The sequence below is a fragment of the Muntiacus reevesi genome, chromosome X (assembly GCF_963930625.1).
Source record: "Muntiacus reevesi chromosome X, mMunRee1.1, whole genome shotgun sequence".
NCBI classification, from domain to species: Eukaryota; Metazoa; Chordata; class Mammalia; order Artiodactyla; family Cervidae; genus Muntiacus; species Muntiacus reevesi.
The window spans coordinates 738,471-761,478 of record NC_089271.1 but is presented as its reverse complement, the minus strand read 5'-3'; the positions used below and the strand labels follow the sequence as shown (position 1 = coordinate 761,478).

Sequence of the window (23,008 nt, the reverse complement as noted above, 5' to 3'; positions counted from 1 at the left end):
GAAGCCCGTGTGCCGTGGGGCGGCTCTGCAGCCAGAGATAAGAGGTCACCAGTGGAGAGCAGAACGAGGATAAAACCGAAGGAAGAGAATAGCCCCCTGCTTGTCGCAACTACACAGAAGCCACACGGCAACAAAGATCTAGCACAACCTGAAATAAAGAATAGATCAAGTTTTCCTTCAAAAATAACGATTGAAGTTTTACCTGGCTTCTGCTAATGAAACACATCTAACAGGAGTTCCCCAGCAGTCCAGCGGTTAAGAATCCAACTGCCGATAAAGGGGACGCGGGTCTGATCTCCGGTCCGGAAAGATCCCACGTACCACACACGCTCTGTCACCAAGAAAAACATGAACATAAAACGTCTGCTTTCGTGCGAAGTGAAGTGAGTCAGACAGAGAAGGACAAATATCGTATTATAGTCTATTGCTCACATGTAGGACCTAAACGATAACACAGATGAATTTGCAAAACAGGCAAGACGTGGAAAGAACGTAAGTGTCTGTCCACAGAGGAAAGGATACAGAGGATGTCGTAAATATACACAACAGAATATGACTTGCCCTAAAAGGGAGTGAAATACAGCCATTGGCGGCCCCCTGGACAGACCTACAGATTGTCATGGGCTTCCCTGGTGGCTCAGATGCTAAAGAATCTGCCTGCAATGCAGCAGACCCAGGTTCGATCCCTGGGTCAGGAAGATCCCCTGGAGGAGGGCATGGCAGCTTGTTGCCACAGGTGAGGGGTGGGAGTGGAACAAAATGGGTAAAGAGGGTCAGAGGCGCAGACTTCCAGATGACAGAGCGCATGGTGATGGCAGTTAACGACACTATGTTTATTGTATACAAGAAAGTTGCTAAAAGAGTGCATATTAAACGTTCTTGTGACAGACTTCTTGGACTCTATGCTGCAAAATAGACCAGCAGTTCTTTTCTGCCTTTTCAAAATTAAAATTTGAGATGGGTGCCTATCCATCCACTTCCGTGTGTACGAGTGTCCTGGGCCGGCTGAAACAAACCATGCCAAATGGGATCATGACTTAAAACCACAAACATCCACCCTCCCCGAGTCCTGGGGACCAGACGTCTGAGGTCAAGGGGTCCCGCGGCTGAGCTCCGTCCAGAGGCTCCAGGAGAAGGTCCTCCCTGTCTCTTCCAGCTTCTGGGGGCTCCAGGCGTCCGTCCCTGGGCTGGTGGCCGCCTCCCTCCCGTCTCCGCCTCCATCTCCACGTGGCTTCTCTGTGTCTCTGTCTCTCCTCTTCTGTGTCTTATAAGGACCCTCTCCCTGGATTTAGGGCCACTCCCATCCAGGAGGAACCTCATCTCAGACCCTTCACTCCATCACAGGAAGGAAGCAAAATAGAACGGATTGGCATCAAATGAAAATAAGGATAATGAAAGAAAGTAAGATGAAACGCAAAGTGACCATCCGTGGGCATAAACCTGGCATCCCTCAACGGGGCAGGGAAACAAGAAAAGCGTAGAATAGATAGACAACAAGGGCGGAAAAGAAGAAGAAAAGGCAAGAAAGAAGCGTGAGCGACGCCGTCTCTTTATTGCAGGATTCGCGTCGTGAGGGGGGTCACACACACTGCAGGGATCACTTCCTGGCCAAGACGGCGCCGTAGATGCCCCCGGCCCTCCGGCACCGCACGTCTCGGAAGCCGGCCGGGGCCAGGAGCGCGCGGTACTGGGCGGGGGTCCGCTCGCGGCCCTCTGTCTGCACCAGCATGTTCAGCGAGTACAGCACCGTGGTCAGGGGGCCCCGCCCGTCCGCGTCCAGCAGGCTCTCGATGACCAGGATGCCGCCACCTGCCGCGGGGAGGGTGAGGGGTTGAGCGAGGGTCAGCCCGGGCCCAGGACCCGCTGTCCAGTCTCTCCTCACCCGGCTTCCTGCCCAGCACCCCCGCCTCGCAGGTTAGCACACAGCTCCGGGCATCTCCCACCTTCCCCCGCGGGACAGACCCTGACCTGGGACCCCCCGCAGGACAGACCTTGACCTAGGACCCCTCCCCGCAGGACAGACCCTGACCTAGGGCCCCCTGCAGGACAGACCCTAATCCAGAGCTTCCCATAAGACAGACCCTGACCTGGGACCCCCCGCAGGACAGACCTTGACCTAGGACCCCTCCCTGCAGGACAGATCCTGACCTAGGACACCCACCCATTGGGACAGACCCTGACCTGGGACCCCCCGCAGGACAGACCTTGACCTAGGACCCCTCCCCACAGGACAGACCCTCACCTAGGACCCCCTGCAGGACAGACCCTAATCCAGAGCTTCCCATAAGACAGATCCTGACCTGGGACCCCCTGCAGGACAGACCCTAATCCAGAACTTCCCATAGGACAGACCCTAATCCAGAGCTTCCCACGGGACAGACCCTGACCTAGGACCTCCCGCAGGACAGACCCTGACCTAGAATCCCCCTCAGGGCAGACCCTGACCTAGGACCTCCCACAGGACAAACCCTAATCTAGGACCTCCCACGGAACAGACCCTGACCTAGGACCCCCCGTGGGACAGACCCTGACCTGGACCCCCCGTGGGACAGACCCTGACCTAGGACCCCCTGTGGGACAGACCCTGACCTAGGACCCACCATGGGATAGACCCTGACCTAGGACCCACCATGGGATAGACCCTGACCTGGGACCTCCTTCAGGACATACCCTGACCTAGAATCCCCCTGCAGGACAGATCCTGACCTAGGATCTCCCATGGGACACCCCCTGATCTCAGGTCCCCCCCGCAGGGCAGACCCTGACCTAGGACCCCCCGTGGGACAGACCCTGACCTAGGACCCCCCGTGGGACAGACCCTGACCTAGGACCCACCACGGGACAGACCCTGACCTCAGACCCCCCTGCAGGCAGACCCTGGCCTAGGACACACAGCCATCATCCCATTTCCTTCCAGCGTCAGAAGCCACCGCGGCCGGCAGGTGGCGGACAGCCCACACGAGTGAGCAGGGCTGTGTCTACACAGAGTGTCCGCCCCTCCTGGCTACACCGGGTGTAACCAGGTGAGCGCTCAGTCGCTTCAGTCGTGTCTGACTCTTTCCAACCCCGTCGACTGTAGCCCCTCCCCAGCCTCTGGGGCCTTAAGTCCAGGGGCCTTACGTCCAGGGGCCTGTCCAGCCAAGAACACTGGAGAGGCTTGCCCTGCAAGGACAGGGTCCTTATGAGAAACAGGAGAGGAGACAAACAGAGGCAGAGGAGAAATCACGTGAGGATGGGGGCAGAGAGGGGAGGGAGGCGGGGAAAAGAACCATCCAGTCCCAAAATGCATCATCATTCGGAACACAGACCCAGGAAAGGACACGTGACTGTTCTTTCTCACTTTCTAACTTCATCGCTCAGAAACAAATCCACAGAACGATGTGTCACGTCATTTTCTCTGAAAGCTCAAAGGTGAGTGTGCCATTCAAGGGATGGAAGTAAACTTTATACACGTTCTGACCCGTTTTATGCCGTACCTGATTCTCAGACCAAACGCCACGTCCTAAGCCATTTTTTCCTGGCTCCCTTGAAGAGTCACCAAGTCTTAGGTCCTTTTTGGACAATGGATCTCGTGGCTAGGAATGCCCACACTCCCTCCCCCAGACATGAAAGTAAGATCCGGGTGTTATTGGTAGTAATTGATGCAGACACAGTAGGGCTGATCATCAGTGGGAGGCTCACGGGGAGAGGCTGAGATGGGACCTCTGAGCAGTGAGAATGTGAGGAAAAGAGCTTTGCCTCCAGATCTGGGGCGTTCTCCTAGCTGCGCTGGCCAGGGATGAGAGCCATCTGTAAGGTCGTGTTTGTACCACGCACACGACATCTGAGTGTGCCAATACATATTCATGCACATAGATGCAAACACGTGTAATACTCACATACATACACACACGTACCCATACATACGTGGGTGTCCCTGACAGCTCAGTTAGTAAAGAATCCGCCTGCAATGCAGGAGACCCGAGTTCAATTTCCTGGGTTGGGAAGATCCCCTGGAGAAGGGATGGGCTACCCACCCCAGTATTCTTGGGCTTCCCTGGTGGATCAGCTGGTAAAGAATCTGCCTGCAATTAGGGAGACCTGGGTTCGATCCCTGGGTGGGGAAAATCCCCTGGGGAAGGGAAAGGCTACCCACTCCAGTGTTCTGACCTGGAGAATTCCATGGACTGTGTAGTTCATGGGGCTGCAAAGAGTCAGACATGACTGAGCAATTTTCACATCCCATAATGTAACTATATACACAAATGTAATATAGTGTTACTGTAAATATATAGTATTTTGATATTTAAAATTTTTACATTTTAACATTTTCCATAATATTTATTTTTAAGAATATTCAAAAATAACACAAATTACATAAATATTATTTTATATTCTTGACATACATTTATTCATTTATTGTTTAAAAATAAATGAGTCATACATAAAGTTTAAATGCAAATGTAACATGCTTTATGTGTGATAATGTGCATGTTCAGTCACTCAGTCATGTCTGACTCTCTGCAACCCCATAACCCTAACCCTAACCCTAACCCTGCCAGGCTCCTCTGTCCATGGGATTCTCCAGGCAAGAATACTGGAGTAGGTTGCCATTTCCTCCTCCAGGGCACCTTCCCGACCCAGAGATCAAATCTGCATCTCCTAGGGATTTGTGTATGTACATGTGCATAGGCTCCAATCCTTTGGCCACCTGATGCAAAGAGCTGACTCACTGAAAAAGACCCCGATGCTGGGAAAGATTGAGGGCAGGAGGAGAAGGGGACGACAGAGGATGAGATGGTTGGATGGCATCACCGACTCGATGGACATGAGTCTGAGCAAGCTCCGGGAGTTGGTGATGGACAGGGAGGCCTGGCGTGCTTCAGTCCATAGGGTCGCAAAGAGTCGGACACAACTGAGCGACTGAGCTGAAAACAGAGGAAGTGAACCAGAGCCCACACAGCATCACCTCCGGGGAAAACTCATAGTTTCTGTGACCTTGGAGACGCTGAGCCATGCATATTCGAAACAGAAAAACTGCAGACCAGACACTACCCCGCTAGGCAACTTTTTAATATTTTTTTCTTCTTTTAATTAATTTTGTATGGACGTATAGCTGCTTTACAATGTTGCATTAGTTTCTGCCATACAGCAAAGGGAATCAGCCGTCCGTGGCTGTGTGCTGAGTCGCCTGAGTGATGTGTGCTGAGTCACTTGAGTGTTGTGTGCTGAGTTGCCTGAGTGATGTGTGCTGAGTCGCTTGAGTGCTGTATGCTGAGTCACTTGAGTGCTGTGTGCTGAGTTGCTTGAGTAATGTGTGCTGAGTTGCTTGAGTCATGTCTGACTCTGTGCAACCCCATGGACTGTAGCCTGCCAGGCTCTTCTGTCCATGGGATTCTCCAAGCCATGGATACATATACATCCATTCCTTGGCAATTTTCCTGTTTGTACTAACCTTGCTTTTTGTTCCTTTCAAATGATATTGTGTATGGATTGGAACAAGGCAAACAAATAATAATAATATTATTATTATTATTAGGGTCCAATGAGGGACTTCCCTAGTGGTCCCCTGGCTAAGACTCTGTGCTCTCAAAGCAGGGGACCCGGGTTCCATGCCTGGTCAGGGAACTAGATCCTGCTTGCCACACCTAAGAGTCTGCAAGCCACAAAAAAAGATCCCATATCCCACGACGAAGATGGAAGATCTGCAGTGCTGTGGCTAAGGCCCAGCACAGCTAAAGAAATGAATCAGTAAAAGTAAATTTAAAGGACCAAGGTTTCAAACATCCCTCTACACAAAGTCACACACACACAAAAAACTCAAGTCACCATCAAGTAACGTCACTATGCATTAAAACATAAATTATTCACTTTTGCTCAATGCACTTTTAAGAGATCCCCCACAGAAGGGGTCTAGACATAACTATCCATGAACGGCTTCACATTTGAAAATGACGCTGTGTCTACGGCCATACCACCCTGAACGCGCCCGATATTGTCTGAAAATGACACTGTAATACAAGAACTGCAGTTTTGGGGGGGGTGATGGAAGAGAGTGGCGAAAAAGAGATGATATTAAGGAGCCCGTGATGTGGTGATGTCTGGAAAAGGCAGGCAGCCTCCAGAGCGCGGCCGGAACTCCGACCTCCTCACACACAGAGGCGTGTCTGTGTCCATGTGACGGGGTTTCTGAGCCCTCCTCGCGTCGAGACGCCTGTGACTCCGCCCTGAGCCAACCCCCAGGCCCGGCACCCAGCATCCCCACCACCTACCTGTCCTGCAGGCCTGATAGAGCCTCTCCAGCAGGTGGGAGCACTTGGCATCGGTCCAGTCATGCAAGACCCTGGCCAGGATATACAGGTCCGCCTCCGGGAGGGGGTCTGTGAAGAAATCCCCTGCAACACGGGGGCGGGGGGGCCTCTTGTCAGCCTGCCTGTCAATTCGTGAAGACACCTACGCCCAGTGTGGCCGGCTCACTTGTCCACACAGACCTGTCCCCAGGTAGCCCCAGCCGCTGACCTCCCGACCTCGCTCAGAACAGAAGACATCTCCATGACGATGAGATGATTCTGAACGATGGGACATTCCCTTTGGGGCCCCTTTCCGCATCAGCTCTGGACGACGGTTTCATTTTCACTTGATTTCAGAAAGTCCCGTGTAAATGGCATCCTTAAAGCAGTGGTTCCCAACCTTCCTGGGCTTCCCGGGTGGCTCAGATGGTCAAGAATCCGCCTGCCAATGCCGGAGACCAGGGTTCGATCCCTGGTTTGGGAAGATCCCCTGGAGGAGGGCATGGCAACCCACTCCAGTCTTCTTGCCTGGAGAATCCCACGGACAGAGGAGCCTGGGGGCTACAGTCCACGGGGTCCCAAAGAGCCGGACACGACTGAGCGACTAACACTTTCATTTTCACAACCATCTAGTTTTCCCAACTTCCAAAGCCCGCTTCTATTTCTTCTCTTTTTCTTAAACCAGTGGGACCTGTACTGTCTTTCCTGCTTTCTTTTTTCTTTTTCTCTTTTTCTTTCTTCTTTTTCCCCTTCTCAGCCTTCCCTCCCCCACCCCTTTCTTTCTTTCTAGCACTGGGTCTTGCTGCGTGCTGGATCTTAGCTCCTGGACCAGGGGTGGAACCAGGGCTCCCTGCATTGGACGCTCATAGTCTTAGCCACGGGGCCACCAGGGCAGTTGCTTCTACACACGGAGGTCCCGGGTGTCTGCAGGTCGGACCTTGGAACCTAAGTGACGGCCCGCAGCTGGGAGGCGCGCCCCACGTTTCCAGGGCAGCCACAAGTCCCTGGGAGCGGTCCGCAAAGTTGCCGTGGTTTCTGAGCCTTGGGAGGTCTGAGAAGCTTCTGTCTTCGTCGGTAACTGTCCCCTCACCTTGCCTCCAACCCACGTCCCTGATTGCCACTCGTACCTGAGCTGGTTGTAAATACCTCCATGAGTTTCCCAGGATGGCCGTAAGAAATGCCCACAGACCAGGACATCCAACGCCCCTCGAAGCCCTGGGGAACAGACATCTGAGGTCAAGGGGCCTCAGGGCTGAGTCCCTGCAGAGGCTCCAGGGGAGGGTCCTCCCCGCCTCTCCCAGCTTCTGGGGGCTCCAGGTGTCCGTCCCTGGGCTGGTGGCCGCCTCCCTCCCGTCTTTGCCCCCGTCTCCACGTGGCTTCTCCTCTGTGCCCGTGTCTCTCCCTTCTGTGTCTTATGAGGACCCTGTCCCTGGGTTTAGGGCCACGCCCATCCAGGAGGGCCTCATCTCAGACCCTTCACTTCATCATGGCTGCAGAGACCTTATTTCCGAAAGTCCTGTTTACAAACTCTGGGTGAGGAGACACATTGAACCCAGTGCAACACTCGGGAAAGAATGATCTGCAAGAAAACAATACCCTCCCACATTTTTCCACCCATCCTTCATCACAGCTCTAGGTTTAAATGCCTGTGTGCTCACTCGTGTCCGACTCTTTGCGACCCCGTGGACTGTAGCCCACCAGGCTTCTCTGTCCACGAGGATTCTCCAGGCAAGAACACTGGAGTGGGTTGCCATTTCTTTCTCCAGGGGATCTTCCCGGCCCGGGGATTGAACCTGCGTCTCTTGCGTCTTCTGCACTGGCAGGCGGATTCTTTACCACTGAGCCCCCTGGAGGCTCCATTTTAAGGGGGTGCATTTGAACGATCCAGGAAGCCAGGCTGAGCGCCCACTGTCGCCATCTCCCCAGCCCGCCAGGACCCATCTGTTTCCCCGTGGACACAGACGGTGTTCCAGACACCCACCTTCGTGGAAGCTGATCCGCTCGTCCTCCGAGGCTGAGAAATGTGTCCTCGCCATCTGCACCACTCCTGGGATGTCGAACACGATGACCCGACATCCCGGGTACAGAGACACGCACGCCTTGGCCAGAGCCCCAGAACCGCCTGCAGGAGGACGTGGACTGTGACCCGAGTGGTACCCGCAGCCTGGTCTCCATGGCTACAGGCCCACCTACAAAGCCCTGCATCTAAGGCATCTTCCGGGCTGGACCAACCCACACGCCAACCTTCCGCATAGACTCTGACCTGATGTCTTCCCCTCGTGCCAGGCTGTCTGTCCGCCCAGGGACAGACAACAGCCAGGCAGACAAAATCCCTGGGCAGATGGTACAGGAAGACGTGCCCATGTCCCCCTGTGGGAAACATTTCCCAGGGACACCCGGGTGAGAAATGGGGATCTCCCTCCAGATGCCAGCAGCATGAACATCCCACAGTCAGGGAATCTGCTTTCATCAAATCACCTCAACCTAAACGCCCGTCAACAGAGGGATGGATAGAAAAGATGTGGTACACAAACACAGCGGAATATTACGCAGCCAGGAAAAAGAACAAAACGCCATTTGCAGCAGTGTGGATGGAGCTAGAGATGATCGTACCAAGTGAAGTTCGTCAGACAGAGAAAGACGTGGAACCCAAAATGTGATACAAATGAACTCGTGCAGAAAGCAGAAACAGCCTCTCAGACGCGGGACACAGACAGACAGCTACCAAAAGGGGAAAGAGGGGAGGGAGAAATGAGAAGGCAGGGACAGACAAGGACACGCTCCTAGAAACCACGCTGATATTTGAGAAGCTTCCACTCTACAGCACAAGGAATTCTACTCAATATAGTGCGTGTGCGTGCTAAGTCACATCACTCGTGTCCGACTCTCTGTGACCCCATGGACTGCAGCCCGCCAGGCTCCTCTGCCCGTGGGATGCTCCAGGCAAGAACACTGGAGTGGGCTGCCATGCCCTCCTCCAGGGGATCTTCCCCACCCAGGGACTGAACCCAGATATCCCGCATCGCAGGCAGATTGCTTACCATCTCAGCCACTGGGGAAGCGTTAGGCTCTACAAACACAGTTCCAAACACAGCCCCAAGGTCCGGGGCGGACACTCACCCCCGAGATCGCAGATGACCCGGAAGGGGGACAGGTCGAAGGCGGCCAGCACCCTCGCCCCCTCCAGCCTCCACACGTCCTGCAGGCCCCGCATGAACTGCAGCCTTTCGCCCTCGGACCTGGAACACGACGAGATGGGCCCATGAGAACCGTGCGGAGTCCGGTGGGGGTCACCCTGAGCAATACCCCAGGGGGCCCCAGAGCTGAGCAAAGACCCGGGTCTTCCACCCACCGTGGTGGAGTGCCAGGCCACCAGGTCAGCTGTGTAATGCGGGAGGCAGGAGGCAGGAGGCAGGGGGGTGTCCACACAGGCTGAGGGAGGAGCTGGCATGACGGGGATTCCGGGAGGTGGAGACAAGTGTGGGGGGAGCTGGGTCCCGGGAGGAGCGGGGAGGAGGCTCTCGGGAGGCGACAGAGGTAAAGAGGAACCCAGGATGCTGCAGGGTGGGTGGGGAGCGGGCCGGCGAGGGTCTCCTGGGGGCCGCCTCTCTCCTCTCACCCTCCGCGGAGGCCGCTCTGTGGTTTGGGAGTCACTGGGGAGGTAGGGAGGCAGGGAAGGATGTACGGGGCGCAGAGCAGGCCCCAGGTCTCGGGACCCTCCGCAGCCACCACCGCCCCCCTTTAATCCTTTGTGTACCTGCTGCCCCTCCCTGGGAGCAGCCCGCACACACTGCAGACAGTCACGAGGCCATCAGCGTCGTCTGGCACGCCGTCACAAAGTCGCCAGCACGGTCTGACCCCTCTGATTTCACACGTCATCTGACGAACCACCCACAGCTCACGCTAGAGCTGCCCGCAAAGTCTCATGCTTGTCTCTTTCCACAGCCTCCCTCCACCTCCAAAAATGAAAAGGATTTCCTCGCTCATTCTGGACAGATCAAACGAGTGCCTAACTTTTCTACTGGAATACTACTCAGCCAAGAAAAAGAACGGATCAATGCCATTGACAATAGCATGAATGGATTGAGTGATGATCATACTAAGGAAAGAAAGCCAGAGAGGGAAAGACAGATATTATACCACCAACAGATATGTTCTAGAAACGTATGCAAAGCAACAATTTCACCAATACAAACACACTCACAAACTTTGAAAACGTTATTCGCTCACTCCTGTCTGCGTCTTTGCGACCCCCATGGACTGTAACCCACCAGGCTCCTCTGTCGATGGGATTCTGCAGGCGAGAATGCTGGAGGGGATTGCCATTCCCACCTCCAGGGGATCTTCCCCACCCGGGGGTCGAACACAGATCTCCAGCATTGCAGACGGATTCTTTACGTTCCGACCCACCAGGGAAGACGGAAACTTTGAAAATCAACTTATGATTACTAAAAAGAAAAAATTTTTTTAGTGTAGGAACAAGGGGAAAATTGAGTTGGCTAATAACAAATTACAGCCTGGGCAAGCGAGCTCGAGCGCTTCAGTCGTGTCCGAGTCTTTGTGACCCTATGGACCACCGCCCACCAGGCTGCTCTATCCATGGGATTTTCCCAGGCATGGATCTGTATTAAACAGATGATGGACACGGACCTATTGAATAGCGCAGGGCAGTCTAGGGAACACACAGTAAATCACCTTATATGGGAAGAGGAACCAAGAAAAGAATATACACACGTCTGTGTCTCACTGAACCAAGTTCCTGCAGCCCTGAAACAAACGTAGCACCGATCGTGAACTCTACTCCAATATAAAAAGACTTAACAAACGGGGAAAAAAGGAAAAAGCATCGCATGGAGTAATGGCGCCACCCTGTGGCCGTCTTTGGTAATGTCCACCATCAAAGCTGTGTTAACGGGCACGTAATATTCCCAAGGTCTGCAGAGCTGGGAGGAAATAACCACCGCCCTCCTAGAAGTCTCCTAGGGGTGGCACGCCATCAAGAAGTCAAAGTCGGACAGATGGTCATGAAGCCGATGTCAACAGGTACCTTTCAGTTGCACTCATTAAAAAAAAATTCATATGAAATGATCTCAACATAGTCAAATATTAGGGAAAGGAACAACAGACTGGTTCCAAATAGGAAAAGGAGTCCGTCAAGGCTATATATTGTCACCCTGCTTATTTAACTTATATGCAGAGTACATCATGAGAAATGCTGGGCTGGAAGAAGCACAAGCTGGAATCAAGATTGCCGGGAGAAATATCAATAACCTCAGATATGCAGATGACACCACGCTTATGGCAGAAAGTGAAGTAGAACTAGAGAGGCTCTTGATGAAGGTGAAAGAGGAGAGTGAAAAAGTTGGCTTAAAGCTCAACATTCAGAAAACCAAGATCATGGCATTCAGTCCCATCACTTCATGGCAGATAGATGGGGAAACAGTGGCTGACTTTATTTTTATGGGCTACAAAATCACTGCAGATGGTGATTTCAGCCATGAAATTAAAAGACGCTTACTCCTTGGAAGGAAAGTTATGACCAACGTAGACAGCATATTAAAAAGCAGAGACGTTACTTTGCCAACAAAGGTCCATCTAGTCAAGGCTATGGTTTTTCCAGTAGTCATGTATGGATGTGAGAGTTGGACTGTAAAGAAAGCTGAGCACCAAAGAATTGATGCTTTTGAACTGTGGTGTTGGGGAAGACTCTTGAGAGTCCCTTGGACTGCAAGGACATCCAGCCAGTCCATCCTAAAGGAGATCAGTGCTGGGTGTTCATTGGAAGGACTGATGCTGAAGCTGAAACTCCAGTACTTTGGCCACCTGAGGCTGAAAGCTGACTAATTTGAAAAGACCCTGATGCTGGGAAAGATTGAGGGCGGGAGGAGAAGGGGACGACAGAGGATGAGATGGTTGGATGGCATCACCGACTCAGTGACATGAGTTTGGGTTGACTCTGGGAGTTGGTGATGGACAGGGAGGCCTGGCGTGCTGCAGTCCATGGGGTCGCAGAGAGTCAGATACCACTTAGCGACCAACACTTACACTTTCCAGTGTAAAGGAGCAATGAGAATAGGAGAAAAGAAAAACCAAGGAGTGAGGCCTGAGGAAGCGCCTTGTGGCTGTTTCCGCCAACAGCGACCTTAAAAGCTGTGCTGGGCACTTAATAGACACAAGATCTGCCGGGCTGAAAGTAAACAGCCACCGCTTTCCAGAACTCCCCTCGGGTGGTCAGCAAACAAGGGTTCAAAACCAGGGCGGAGATGCACGAAGCCAAGTTTAAGAGGGACCCGTACCTCACACGCTTTCAGAAAAAATCACATGAAACCATGTCAAAAAGGCTAAAGTTTAGGAAAATGGGTGTAGCAAGTCCTACTAGGAAGCACCTCACACCGACCAGAAGGGCCACTGTCAGAAACCCTCAGACATTAACCGCTGGAGAGGCTGTGGAGAAAAGGGAACCCTTCTCTTCCGAAGCTGGAAGTGTAAATTGGTGACAGCTGCTCTGGATGGATGTGAGTTTGATCATAAAGAGAGCTGAGCACCAAAGAACTGATGCTTTTGAACTGTGGTGTTGGAGAAGAATCCGGAGAGTTCCTCGGACAGCAAGGAGATCCAACCAGTCCATCCTAGAGGAAATCAGTCCCGAATATTCACTGGAAGGACTGATGCTGAAGTTGAAGTTCTGAAACTTTGGTCACCTGATGTGAAGAAATGACTCATTGGAAAAGACCCTGATGCTGGGAAAGATTGAAGGCGGGAGGAGAAGGGGACGACAGAGGATGAGATGGTTGGATGGCATCACCGACTCGATGGACATGAGTTTGACCAAGTTCCGGGAGTTGGTGATGGACAGGGAGGCCTGGCGTGCCGCAGTCCATGGGGTCGCAAAGAGTCGGACATGACTGAGCGATTGAGCTGAACTGTGTATATTAGTATAATGAACAGTCAACAAAAAGAAGAAAACAGGACCTCATTTACCTGAAGAGCATTTGCACAGCAAAGAAAACCCTAAGTGAAAGAAACAGACAGTGTCCAGACTGGGGAAAGGTATTTGCAAAGAAAGACAGTCACAGGAAATTCAACTCCTAAACTTATAAAGGGCTCATGCATCTCAATATGACCAACACAGACAACCCAAGAAGAAGAAAAAAAAAAGATGCCAAAGATCAAAATGGATATTTCATCCAAGAAGGCATACAGGTTGGCATCAGACACATGAAAAGATGGCCAGCATCAGTAATTACTAGAGAGAGGCAAATCAAAAGTGCAATGAGGCATCCCCTCGAACAGGTCAGGATGGCCTTCTGCAGTAAGATCTACGAAATTTAAAGTGCTGCAAAGGGCGGAGGAAAAGCGAAATCCTCCTGCTCTCTTGGTGGGGAGCTAAGCTGGTACCGGAAATGTGGAAAACAGCGTGGAGCTTCCTCACAAAACGTAAGCATCCAGAAACCGTACGATCCCGCAATCTCACTTCTGGGCTCAGATCCAGAAACGAAGTCATATTTCAAAATAACACGCGCCGTCCTGTTTTTGGGGTCAGCACGATCCACAATGGCCAAGACACGGAATCCGCCGAAACGTCCAGCGACGGCAGAATGAAGGCAGAGCGGTGGGGAGAACTCCGGACAGGAACACGGCTCACCCACGGAGCAGAGCAGGATAACGCCGCTGCCAACAGCATGGACGGACCGGCCGAATACCGCACGAAGTGACGGGAGTCAGAGAAACACAGATGCTATAGAACCATGACGGGGGGAGCCTAGGTATTCACGGGAATGAGCTGATTTACACAATACAGCCAGACTCTGAAAGTGAGCAAAGCAACTTATCGTGTGAAAGGCGCTCACTCGTGTCCGACTCTTTGCGACCCCGTGGGCTCTGCAGTCCGTGGGATTCTCCAGGCCAGAACACTGGAGTGGGTAGCCTGTCCCTTCTCCGGGGGATCTTCCCCACCCAGGGATGGAACCCAGGGCTCCCGCATGGCAGGTGGATTCTTTACCAGCTGAGCCTCCAGGGAAGCCCAAGAATCCTGGAGTGGGTAGCCTGTCCCTTCTCCAGCGGATCTTCCCAACCCAGGAATCAAACCAGGGTCTCCTGCATTGCAGGCAGCTTCTTTACCAGCTGAGCTACCAGTCAAGCCCAAAGGAACTTACGACTATCAAAAAAGTAAATGTTATGGGGAAGTGACAAAGGAAGGGTTAGGAATTAACATATATGCACTCATATACACGAAATGGATGACCAAGAAGTCCATGCTGAATTGCACAGGGAAGTCGGCTGAGCATGATGTAATTATCTCTCTGAGAAAAAAACCCAGAAAGGAATAAACCTCTACATGTAACTGAATCAAACTCCTGAATACCTGAAAAAAACAAAAACAAAAACCACATGGAAAATGAACTCTACTCCAATACAAAGTAACAATGAAAATACAAAAAAAAAAAAAAAAAGGTGGACATGGAGAAATGCCGCCACCTCGTGCCGGAGCTTGGAACAACAACCTAAAGACTGCGCCAAAGGGACCTTGACTGTCCCCAGGTCCGCCCGGCTCTAAGTATGAAAGAGCGGCCCTCCGAGAAGTCTTCTGGGGGTGTTCAGCGGAAATAATTCAACACTGGGCAGAGATGCACGAATCCACGGCCAAGAGGTACCTTTAGCTCACACCCTGTTAAGAAAGTCAGATGAAAAGATGTCAGCATCACTAACTATTGAAAGTGTTAGTCGCTCAGTCGTGTCTGACTCTCTGCAACCCCCGGGACTGTGGCCCACCAGGCTCCTCTGTCCGTGGGATTCTCCAGGCAAGAATCCTGGAGTGGGTTGCCATGCCCTTCTCCAGGGGATCTTCCCCACCCAGGGATCGAACCCAGGTCTCCTGCATTGCAAGCTGGTTCTTTACCATCTGAACCACCAGGGAAGTTGCTGAATATTAGGGAAATGCAAGTCAAACCTACAGCAGGTATCATCTCGCACCAGTCAGAACTGCCACTGTCGAAAACTCTACAAACATTAAATGTTGGCGAGCTCGTGGAGAGAAGGGAGCCCGCTGCAGCTTTGGTGGGAATGTATACTTGTGCAGGCATTATGGGAAACGGTATGGGATGTTCTTAAAAAGCTACAAATGGAGCTATCTTACGATCCTGTGATCCCACTGCTGGGGCATACACCTGGAGAAAACCATAATCAGAGAAGACACGTGCACCCCAGGGTTCATCGCAATACTATTCACAATAGCAAAGACATGGACGCCACCTCAATGTCCGTCAACAGAGATTTGAATGGACAAAGAAGATATGGTACATACATAGGGTAGAATATTAGTCAGCTGTAACAAAATGAAATTATGTGTATATTTGCATAACTGAATCCCCTTTATTGTAGAGTGGAACATAATGTAACATTGTAAATCAACACCACCACCGTAACATTTCAAGCAACCTAGATGCCCATCGACAGATAAATGGATAAAGAATTTGTGGTACATATATACAATGGAATATTACTCAGCCATGAAAAGGAGCGCCTTTGAGCCCGTTCTAATGAGGTGGATGAACCTGGAGCCTGTTACCCAGAGGGAAGCAAGTCAGAAAAACAAATATCGTACACTGACATATACACATGGAATCTAGAAAGACGGTACTCATGGACGTATTCTCAGGGCATCAGTGGAGATACAGACTTATGGACCTCGGGAGGCAGTGAGAAGGAGGAGGTGGGAGGTGGGGAGAGAGTAACGCGGAAACATACGTCACCATATGTGATGCAGACAGCTGATGGGAATTTGCGGGATGACTCAGGGGGCTCAGACCGGGGCTCTGGGACAACTTTGAGGGGTGCGATGGGGAGGGAGGTGGGAGGGAGTTTCAGGAGGGAGGGGACGTGGGTAAACCGATGGCTGATTCATGCCGATGTCTGGCAGAAACCCACACAGTACTGCAAAGTGGTTATCGTTCAATGAAAAACACTCAAATTTAATGATAAAACATGACGCCAAGCAGGGTGCTATCGGAGTGGGTGGGCGGCGTGACCTGTAGATGGCAGAGAAGAGCTCCTCGGACGGGATCCCGAAGGCTTTCAGATACTGGTTCCTCCCTTCCCTGAAAACAAGGAGGAGACCGTCACTCGGGCCCCGAGGCTCCACTGCACACACACCGTTAACGCACCTTGTGCTCACAGAGCTTGCCCTGACATCACAGATGGCATCAGCCGGAAACGAGTAACCCAAGGCTACTCGGGAATCGTTTTCTAGTTCGCAGTTCCGTTCACTTCAGTCGCTCACTCATATCCGACTCTTTTGTGAGCCCATGGACCGCAGCACGCCAGGCCTCCCTGTCCATCACCAACTCCCGGAGCTTGCTTAAACTCATGTCCACAGAGTCGGTGATGCCATCCAACCATCTCATCCTCTATCGTCCCCTTCTCCTCCCGCCTTCAATCTTTCCCAGCATCAGCGGCTTTTCCAAGGAGTCAAGTGTTTGCACCAGGTGGCCAAAAGTATTGGAGCTTCGGCATCAGTCCTTCCAGTCAATATTCCCTTTATTTCTATTATTATTCCATCAGCTCCACCTCACATCATCAGGCATTAGATCTGGGAGTTTGGAGACCCGCGCTATGAGAAACCTAACATGGTGATTCCTGGGACGCCCTGAAACCAGCCCGCAGGCAGCCCTGGGGACCCAGCGGTGTGACCGACACCCACCTGACCGCCTCGGCCAGGTGGCCCCAGCAGACGTACGTGGTCCTGCCCGTGTACATTAGCATGTCCCGCTGGGACCTGGGGCTGCCTCTGACCAGGTAGGTGCTGGCGAGCTCCGTGTTTGCATACACAGCTGAAACAAATAGAATGGAGGGGGAAAAAAAAAATAACATTAGACACCCAGGTGTCGTCAAGATGCCAGCAGCGACCCTGGCAACATCCTGATGGAAACGTGATTCTCGCCTGGGACCGCCGGAGCCGCGACAGCTGAAGCCTCATCCCGAAGGACCGGCCGACCTGTGGTGCAGTGGCTTCCCACCCTGCCTGCTGCCTTCAGCTTTTGCAAATCCCACGGAAAGACCCGATGTGGCAAATGGAAAGGCTCAGTGAGCCCCAGTGCTGTTCGACCCCTCAGTCGCCTCCAGCTCTTTGCAACCCCGTGGACTACATGTAATACAGGTCCGTGGGACTCCAATCCTTTGGCCACCTGATGTGAAGAACTGACTCCTTGGAAAAACCCCTGATGCTGGGAAAGTTTGAAGGTGGGAGGAGAAGGGGGTGACACAGGATGAGATGGTTGGATGGCATCGCCGACTCGATGGACTTGAATTTGATTAAGCTCCGGGAGTTGGTGATGGACAGGGAGGCCTGGCCTGCTGCAGTCTGTGGGGTCGAAAAGAGTCGGACACGACGGAGCGACTGCACTGAACTGAATCCGCTCACTGTTTCTGCACAGTCTGTACCTGCCGAATGCTTGCAGGGCTGCAAGGGGTCCCCAGGGAGACAGAGCTGCAGCAGGCGGTCCTGTAACCTGGTCTCGGAGCCGAGCATCCCCGCGTCTCCGGGCCGGCAGGGTAGCCCGCATGCTGACGTGCCTACTCGAGGGTCTGCAGGGGCAGCCGGCGCCTCCCGCCCCCAGGAGCCTCCCCTTGGACGTCTGCTATCCTCCGCAGCTGTGTCCTGGCCGGACCGCAGCCCGCGTGGGGGTTTGAGGTCAGCACTGCCAGTGCGGGGGCGGGGATGGGGCTGCAAAGCTTACTCATGGGGGTGTGACTGCTTGATTCCCAAGCCCGCGGCCATCTGAGCATCATCAACCCCCAAATAATGTCCTCCTGTTCAAGTTAACACACCCTCGCTGTTTGCACCCGGTAAATCCAACGGGGACGCAAGTCCTTGCTTCAAGAAGAAAGCACGTCACCCACCCCTACCATTGCCCGCCCACCCACTCCTGTTCTGTCAGGCAGTGGTCCCTACACTTTGCAATTTCACAGATTCTCAAGATTCTAAAAAAAAAAAATCTGAGTGACTGAGATAGGGCTTGCAATTTTTAATTTTGCAAAGAAAGGGCATTAAAAGTAAAAACTGGCAAGGAACATCTTCCATAAGAGAAAAGCAGCTTCAACACCAAAACAAGAATGTGATCCTAACACAAAGGGTGACCCTTGAAATGAAGCAACTGAGCGTGATGGAAAAACTACTCCCGTGTAACTTTTTGCTCACATTTCTGTCTTGTTCCTTGGATATTTCATCAGGGCTTCAGTGCAAACACCAGCCAGTGGAAACTTCCTGATCCACAGTGAGCAAATGGCAACCCGACTTTGGTACCTCGTTTTGGCTGTTTTTGTCAATAAAGCTTTATTGGAACCTTGTTCCATCACTTGCTCTGCTAAAAGGCTTTGTAACTCTGTTCCACCACCTGTCTGGTCTATAAAGCTTTATTGAAACCCTGTTCCACCACCTGTCTATCAATAAATCTTTATTGGAACCCTGTCTACCACCTGTCTGGTGAACAAGGCTTTATTAGAACAGTGTTCAACCACCTGTTTTGTTAATAAACCTTTATCAGAACCCTGTTCCACCACCTGTCTGGCCAATAAAGCTTTACTGGAACCCTGTTTCACCACCTGTTTTGCCAATTAAGCTTTATTCAAACTCTGTTCCACCACCTGTCTGATCAATAAAGTTTTATTGGAACCCTGTTGCATCCTTTGCCTGATCAATAAAGTTTTATTGGAACCCCATTCCAAATCTGTCTGGTCAAGAAAGCTTTATTGGAACCATGTTCCAACACCTGTTTGGTCAATAAAGCTTTATTGGAACCCTGTTTCACCACCTGTGTTGACAATAAAGCTTTACTGGAACCTTGTTCCAGCATCTGTATGGTCAATAAAGCTTTACTGGAACCTTATTCCACCACCTGTCTGGCTAATAAAGCTTTATTGGAACCATGTTGTACCACCTGCCTGGCCAATAAAGCTTTCCTAGAACCCTGTTCCACCACCTGTTTGATCAATAAAGCTTTATTGGAACCCTGTTCCACCACCTGTTTGGTCAGTAAACCTTTATTGGAATCTTGTTCCACCACCTGTCTGGCCAATAAAGCTTTATTAAGACTCATCCCTGCCCACCTGTCTGCCTCCAGCAGATCTAATGCTCCCAAGGCAGAGATGGTGTCATCTGCAGAGACCCCGTGGCCGGCCCACCAGGCTGAGAAGACTTACTCCGTGGCTCTTTCCAGGGAAAAAAAAAAAAAAAAAGGCAGAAAACTGTGCTGAGGGTGCACCCTGAAAACGCCTTCTTCCGAAGAGCCAGGGCGCTTACCTTTCCCTCCGCGCACGCCCGCTTGCAGCAGCTTCAGGGACACACAGGCGTCCAGCAGCAGCTCTGTCCCCCGGGGGCTAGCGCCCAGCCGTGCAGACACTGCCGCTGAGTCCAGGGGCTCCGGGGCCGCGGCCAGGAGCTCAAACACCCCCAGCTCACAGGCAGCAAAGAGGACCTCGGGGCAATGACAGAGGCCAGGGTCAGCTTTAGTTCTCAGAAGACTCACACTCTCAGGAGGGCGAGTCAGACAGAGGAGGAGAGATAATCACACGACATCCCTTATATGTGGGGTCTGTAAAGAAATGACACATAAGAACTTACAGAACAGAGAGAGACCCACAGACTTAGAAAATGAATTGATGGTTGGCGGGGGAAGGACAGTCAGGGAGTCTGGGATGGACATGGACACACTGCTGTGTTTAACATGGAGAACCAGCAAGGACCTGCTGGACAGCACAGGGAACTCTGCTCAATACTCTGTAATTACCTGATGGTACCCAGGGGGAAGGATGGGGAAGGGATAGTCAGGGAGTCTGGGATGGACATGGACACACTGCTGTGTTTTACATGGAGAACCAGCAAGGACCTGCTGGACAGCACAGGGAACTCTGCTCAATACTCTGTAATAACCTGATGGTCACCAGGGGGAAGGAAGGGGGAAGGGACAGTCAGGGAGTCTGGGATGGACATGGACACACTGCTGTGTTTAACATGGAGAACCAGCAAGGACCTGCTGGACAGCACAGGGAACTCTGCTCAATACTCTGTAATAACCTGGTGGTCACCAGGGGGAAGGATGGGGGAAGGGATAGTCAGGGGGTCTGGGATGGACATGGACACACGGCTGTGTTTAACATGGAGAACCAGCAAGGACCCGCTGGACAGCACGGGGAACTCTGCTCAATGTCACGTGGCAGCCTGGATGGGAGGGGAGTTTGGGGGAGAAAGGATGCATGTGTGTGTATAGTTGAGTCCCTTTTGCTGCCCATCTGAAACCATCACAACACTGTTAATTGGCTATATCCCAATATAAAATTAACTGTTTACATTAAAAAGACCGTATCCATTCCTGTTAAGACTGTACTAACTCTTATTCTGTTAAGATTGTATCTACTCTTCTTAAGGTTCTATTAGTTGTTATCCTTATTAGATCGCTCAAAGTCTTACTCTGTTCAGATTGTATTAAGCTTTATCCTCTTAAGATGGTATCAGCTCTTGCAGTGAGCTTCATACTAACTCTAATTATATTAAGTTTTAATCACTCTTGTTCTATTGAGACGTCATGAACAGTCCGTTAGGAGTGCATTCAGATTTTTTTTCTCTTAGGATTTTATTAACTCTCCTTGTATGAAGGTTGTATTCAGTCGTATTCTATTAAGATGGAATCAGTTCTCACCGTGTTAAAGTTGCAATGATTCTTGTTCTGTGGAGTTGGCATGATCTCTTACTGTGCTGTGATTGCACAAGCTCCTATATTCAGGTTTTATTCACTCTTTGTTCAAGGTTTTCCGCGGACAAGCAATCTGGGGCTTCCCTGGTGTCTCAGACAGTGAAGGATCTGCCTGACAGTGCAGGAGACCCAGGTTTGATCCCTGGGTTGGGAAGATCCCCTGGAGGAGGAAACGGCAACTCACTCCAGCATCCTTGCCTGGAGAATCCCACGGACAGAGGAGCCTGCAGGGCTGCAGTCCGTGGGGTCGCAGAGTCGGACGCGACTGAGCGACTAACACTTACCTGCTATGATTGTGTAAGCCCCGGTATTCGGGTTCCATTCACTCTCTACGTATGAAGATTTTATGAACTCTTATTCTGTGTGATTGTAGTACATTTTCCTGCCTTAACATTGGGTGCACTCTTATTCTATTGAGCTATTATAAACCCTCACCCCATTTAGATTGCATTCAGGTTTTCTTCTATTCATATTTTATTAGCTCTCCTCGAACGAAGGTTGTATTCAGCCATATCCTATTAAGATGGTATCCGCTCTGAGTCTGCTAATGTCGTATCAACTCTTCTTCTGTAAGGCTGTAGTACGTTTTATTCTCTGAAATCTGGGTGCGCTCTCCTTCTATCGAGATTTTTATCAGTGGCCCTGTTGAGGTTGTGTTACGTTTTATCCAACTAACATGGCACTGGCTTTTCCACTGAGGCTGGATTAACTCTTATTATAGGGAAGTTGCAGTCACTCTTGTCCGAGTGAGATGTTTTGAACTCAATTTACTAAGGTTGTATTCAGATTTTATTCTATTGAGTTTTTAAATTATTTTTACTTATTTATTCAATAGTCTCCACCAGCTCTTAGTCATGGCGTGTGGGATCTAGCTCCCTGACTAGGGCTTGAACCCGGGGCCCCTGCGTTGGGAAGGCAGCGTCTCAGGCACTGGGCCCCCAGGGACGTCCTTCTACTGAGTTTTATTCAGCCTCTCATTTTACTCACGCTGTATTTACTTTTATTCTCTTCACGCTGGATTCACTCTTGTTCTATTGAAATATTTACAGCTAATTTTACAGGAGTACAGTCGCTTTACAACGTTGTGTTAGTTTTTCCTGGACAGCAAAGGGAATCAGCTGTCGTTTATACATATATGCCCTCTTTTTTTTAAATTTCCTTCCAATGTAGGTCACCACAAAACCCAGAGTTCCCCGAGCTGTACAGTTGGTTCTCATTAGGCATCTGTTTTATACACACGATCAACAGTGTATATGTCTCAATCCAGTCTCCCAACCCATCCGAGATTTTATTAAGTCTGTTGTTCTGCTCAAATTCTATTAAGTGTTATTCTCAACGTTGGATTCACCTTTTGTTCTATTGAGATGCTATTTATGAATACTCGGTTTTTATTGTTTTATTCCAGTAAGATGGCATGCACCCTTGTTTCACTAACACAGTGAAAAAAGTGTTAGTCACTCAGTCACGTCTGACTCTCTGTGACCCCACGGACTGCAGCCCACCAGGCTCCTCTGTCCGTGGGATTCTCCAGGCAAGGATGCTGGAGTGACTTGCCATTTCCTCCTCCAAGGCATCTGCCCGACCCAGGGATGGAACCTGGACCTCCTGCGTTGCAGGCAGATTCTTCACCAAATGAACCACCAGGGAAGTCCCTACAAGTGTCATTCTGAGACGCCCCTCCATGAGGGTCAACACATCCCTAGAAGGGCCCCAGGCCCCGGTGGTCAAGCCTCTGCCCGTGGACACGCCCAGAGTTCCAGCACACTCTCGAGACCCCCGGAGGAGACCCCGTCCTCACTCAGCACTGAGTCCCCGTCGTCCTCCTCACCTCCCGGCAACAGAACCCCAGCCGATGGAGCCTCTTCCTACCTGGGAGACCATGAAGCCGTTGGCGTATTCCTTCAGGAGACGATAGCCCTCACCCTCCTGGGAACACATCTTCCTTCCCGGCCGGTCTGGCTTGGAGGGACCCCGGTTCTCTTAGCTTTGGGC

General features: G+C 51.4%; 1 protein-coding gene across 3 annotated transcripts; it reads right to left on the bottom strand.

Moving 5' to 3' along the window:
- Positions 1-1,597: 1,597 nt before the first annotated feature.
- Positions 1,598-22,954, bottom strand: ASMT (acetylserotonin O-methyltransferase). Of its 3 annotated transcripts, none has more exons than XM_065915928.1 (8): positions 22,886-22,954; positions 19,567-19,741; positions 16,969-17,098; positions 16,298-16,366; positions 9,348-9,508; positions 8,251-8,433; positions 6,252-6,374; positions 1,598-1,809 (listed from the first exon to the last, which is right to left on the bottom strand). In XM_065915928.1, exons 1-8 carry the CDS (start codon positions 22,952-22,954, stop codon positions 1,598-1,600), a joined length of 1,122 nt encoding a protein of 373 aa, XP_065772000.1. The 3 variants fall into 3 exon arrangements, with proteins under 3 accessions (XP_065772000.1, XP_065772001.1, XP_065772003.1); XM_065915929.1 differs by having other exon boundaries at positions 8,251-8,391; positions 9,390-9,508; XM_065915931.1 differs by lacking the exon at positions 8,251-8,433 and having other exon boundaries at positions 9,390-9,508.
- Positions 22,955-23,008: the final 54 nt, after the last annotated feature.

What these genes read in the sequence shown, in the direction of transcription:
- ASMT (XM_065915928.1), bottom strand. Translation starts at nt 22,954, where the DNA reads ATGTGTTCCCAGGAGGGTGAGGGCTATCGTCTCCTGAAGGAATACGCC. An exon ending in ACGGCTTCATGGTCTCCCAG is followed by an intron (nt 19,742 to 22,885) that starts GTAGGAAGAGGC and finishes CATTGCCCCGAG; the next exon opens with GTCCTCTTTGCTGCCTGTGA. An exon ending in CACCTGGCCGAGGCGGTCAG is followed by an intron (nt 16,367 to 16,968) that starts GTGGGTGTCGGT and finishes CCTTGTTTTCAG; the next exon opens with GGAAGGGAGGAACCAGTATC.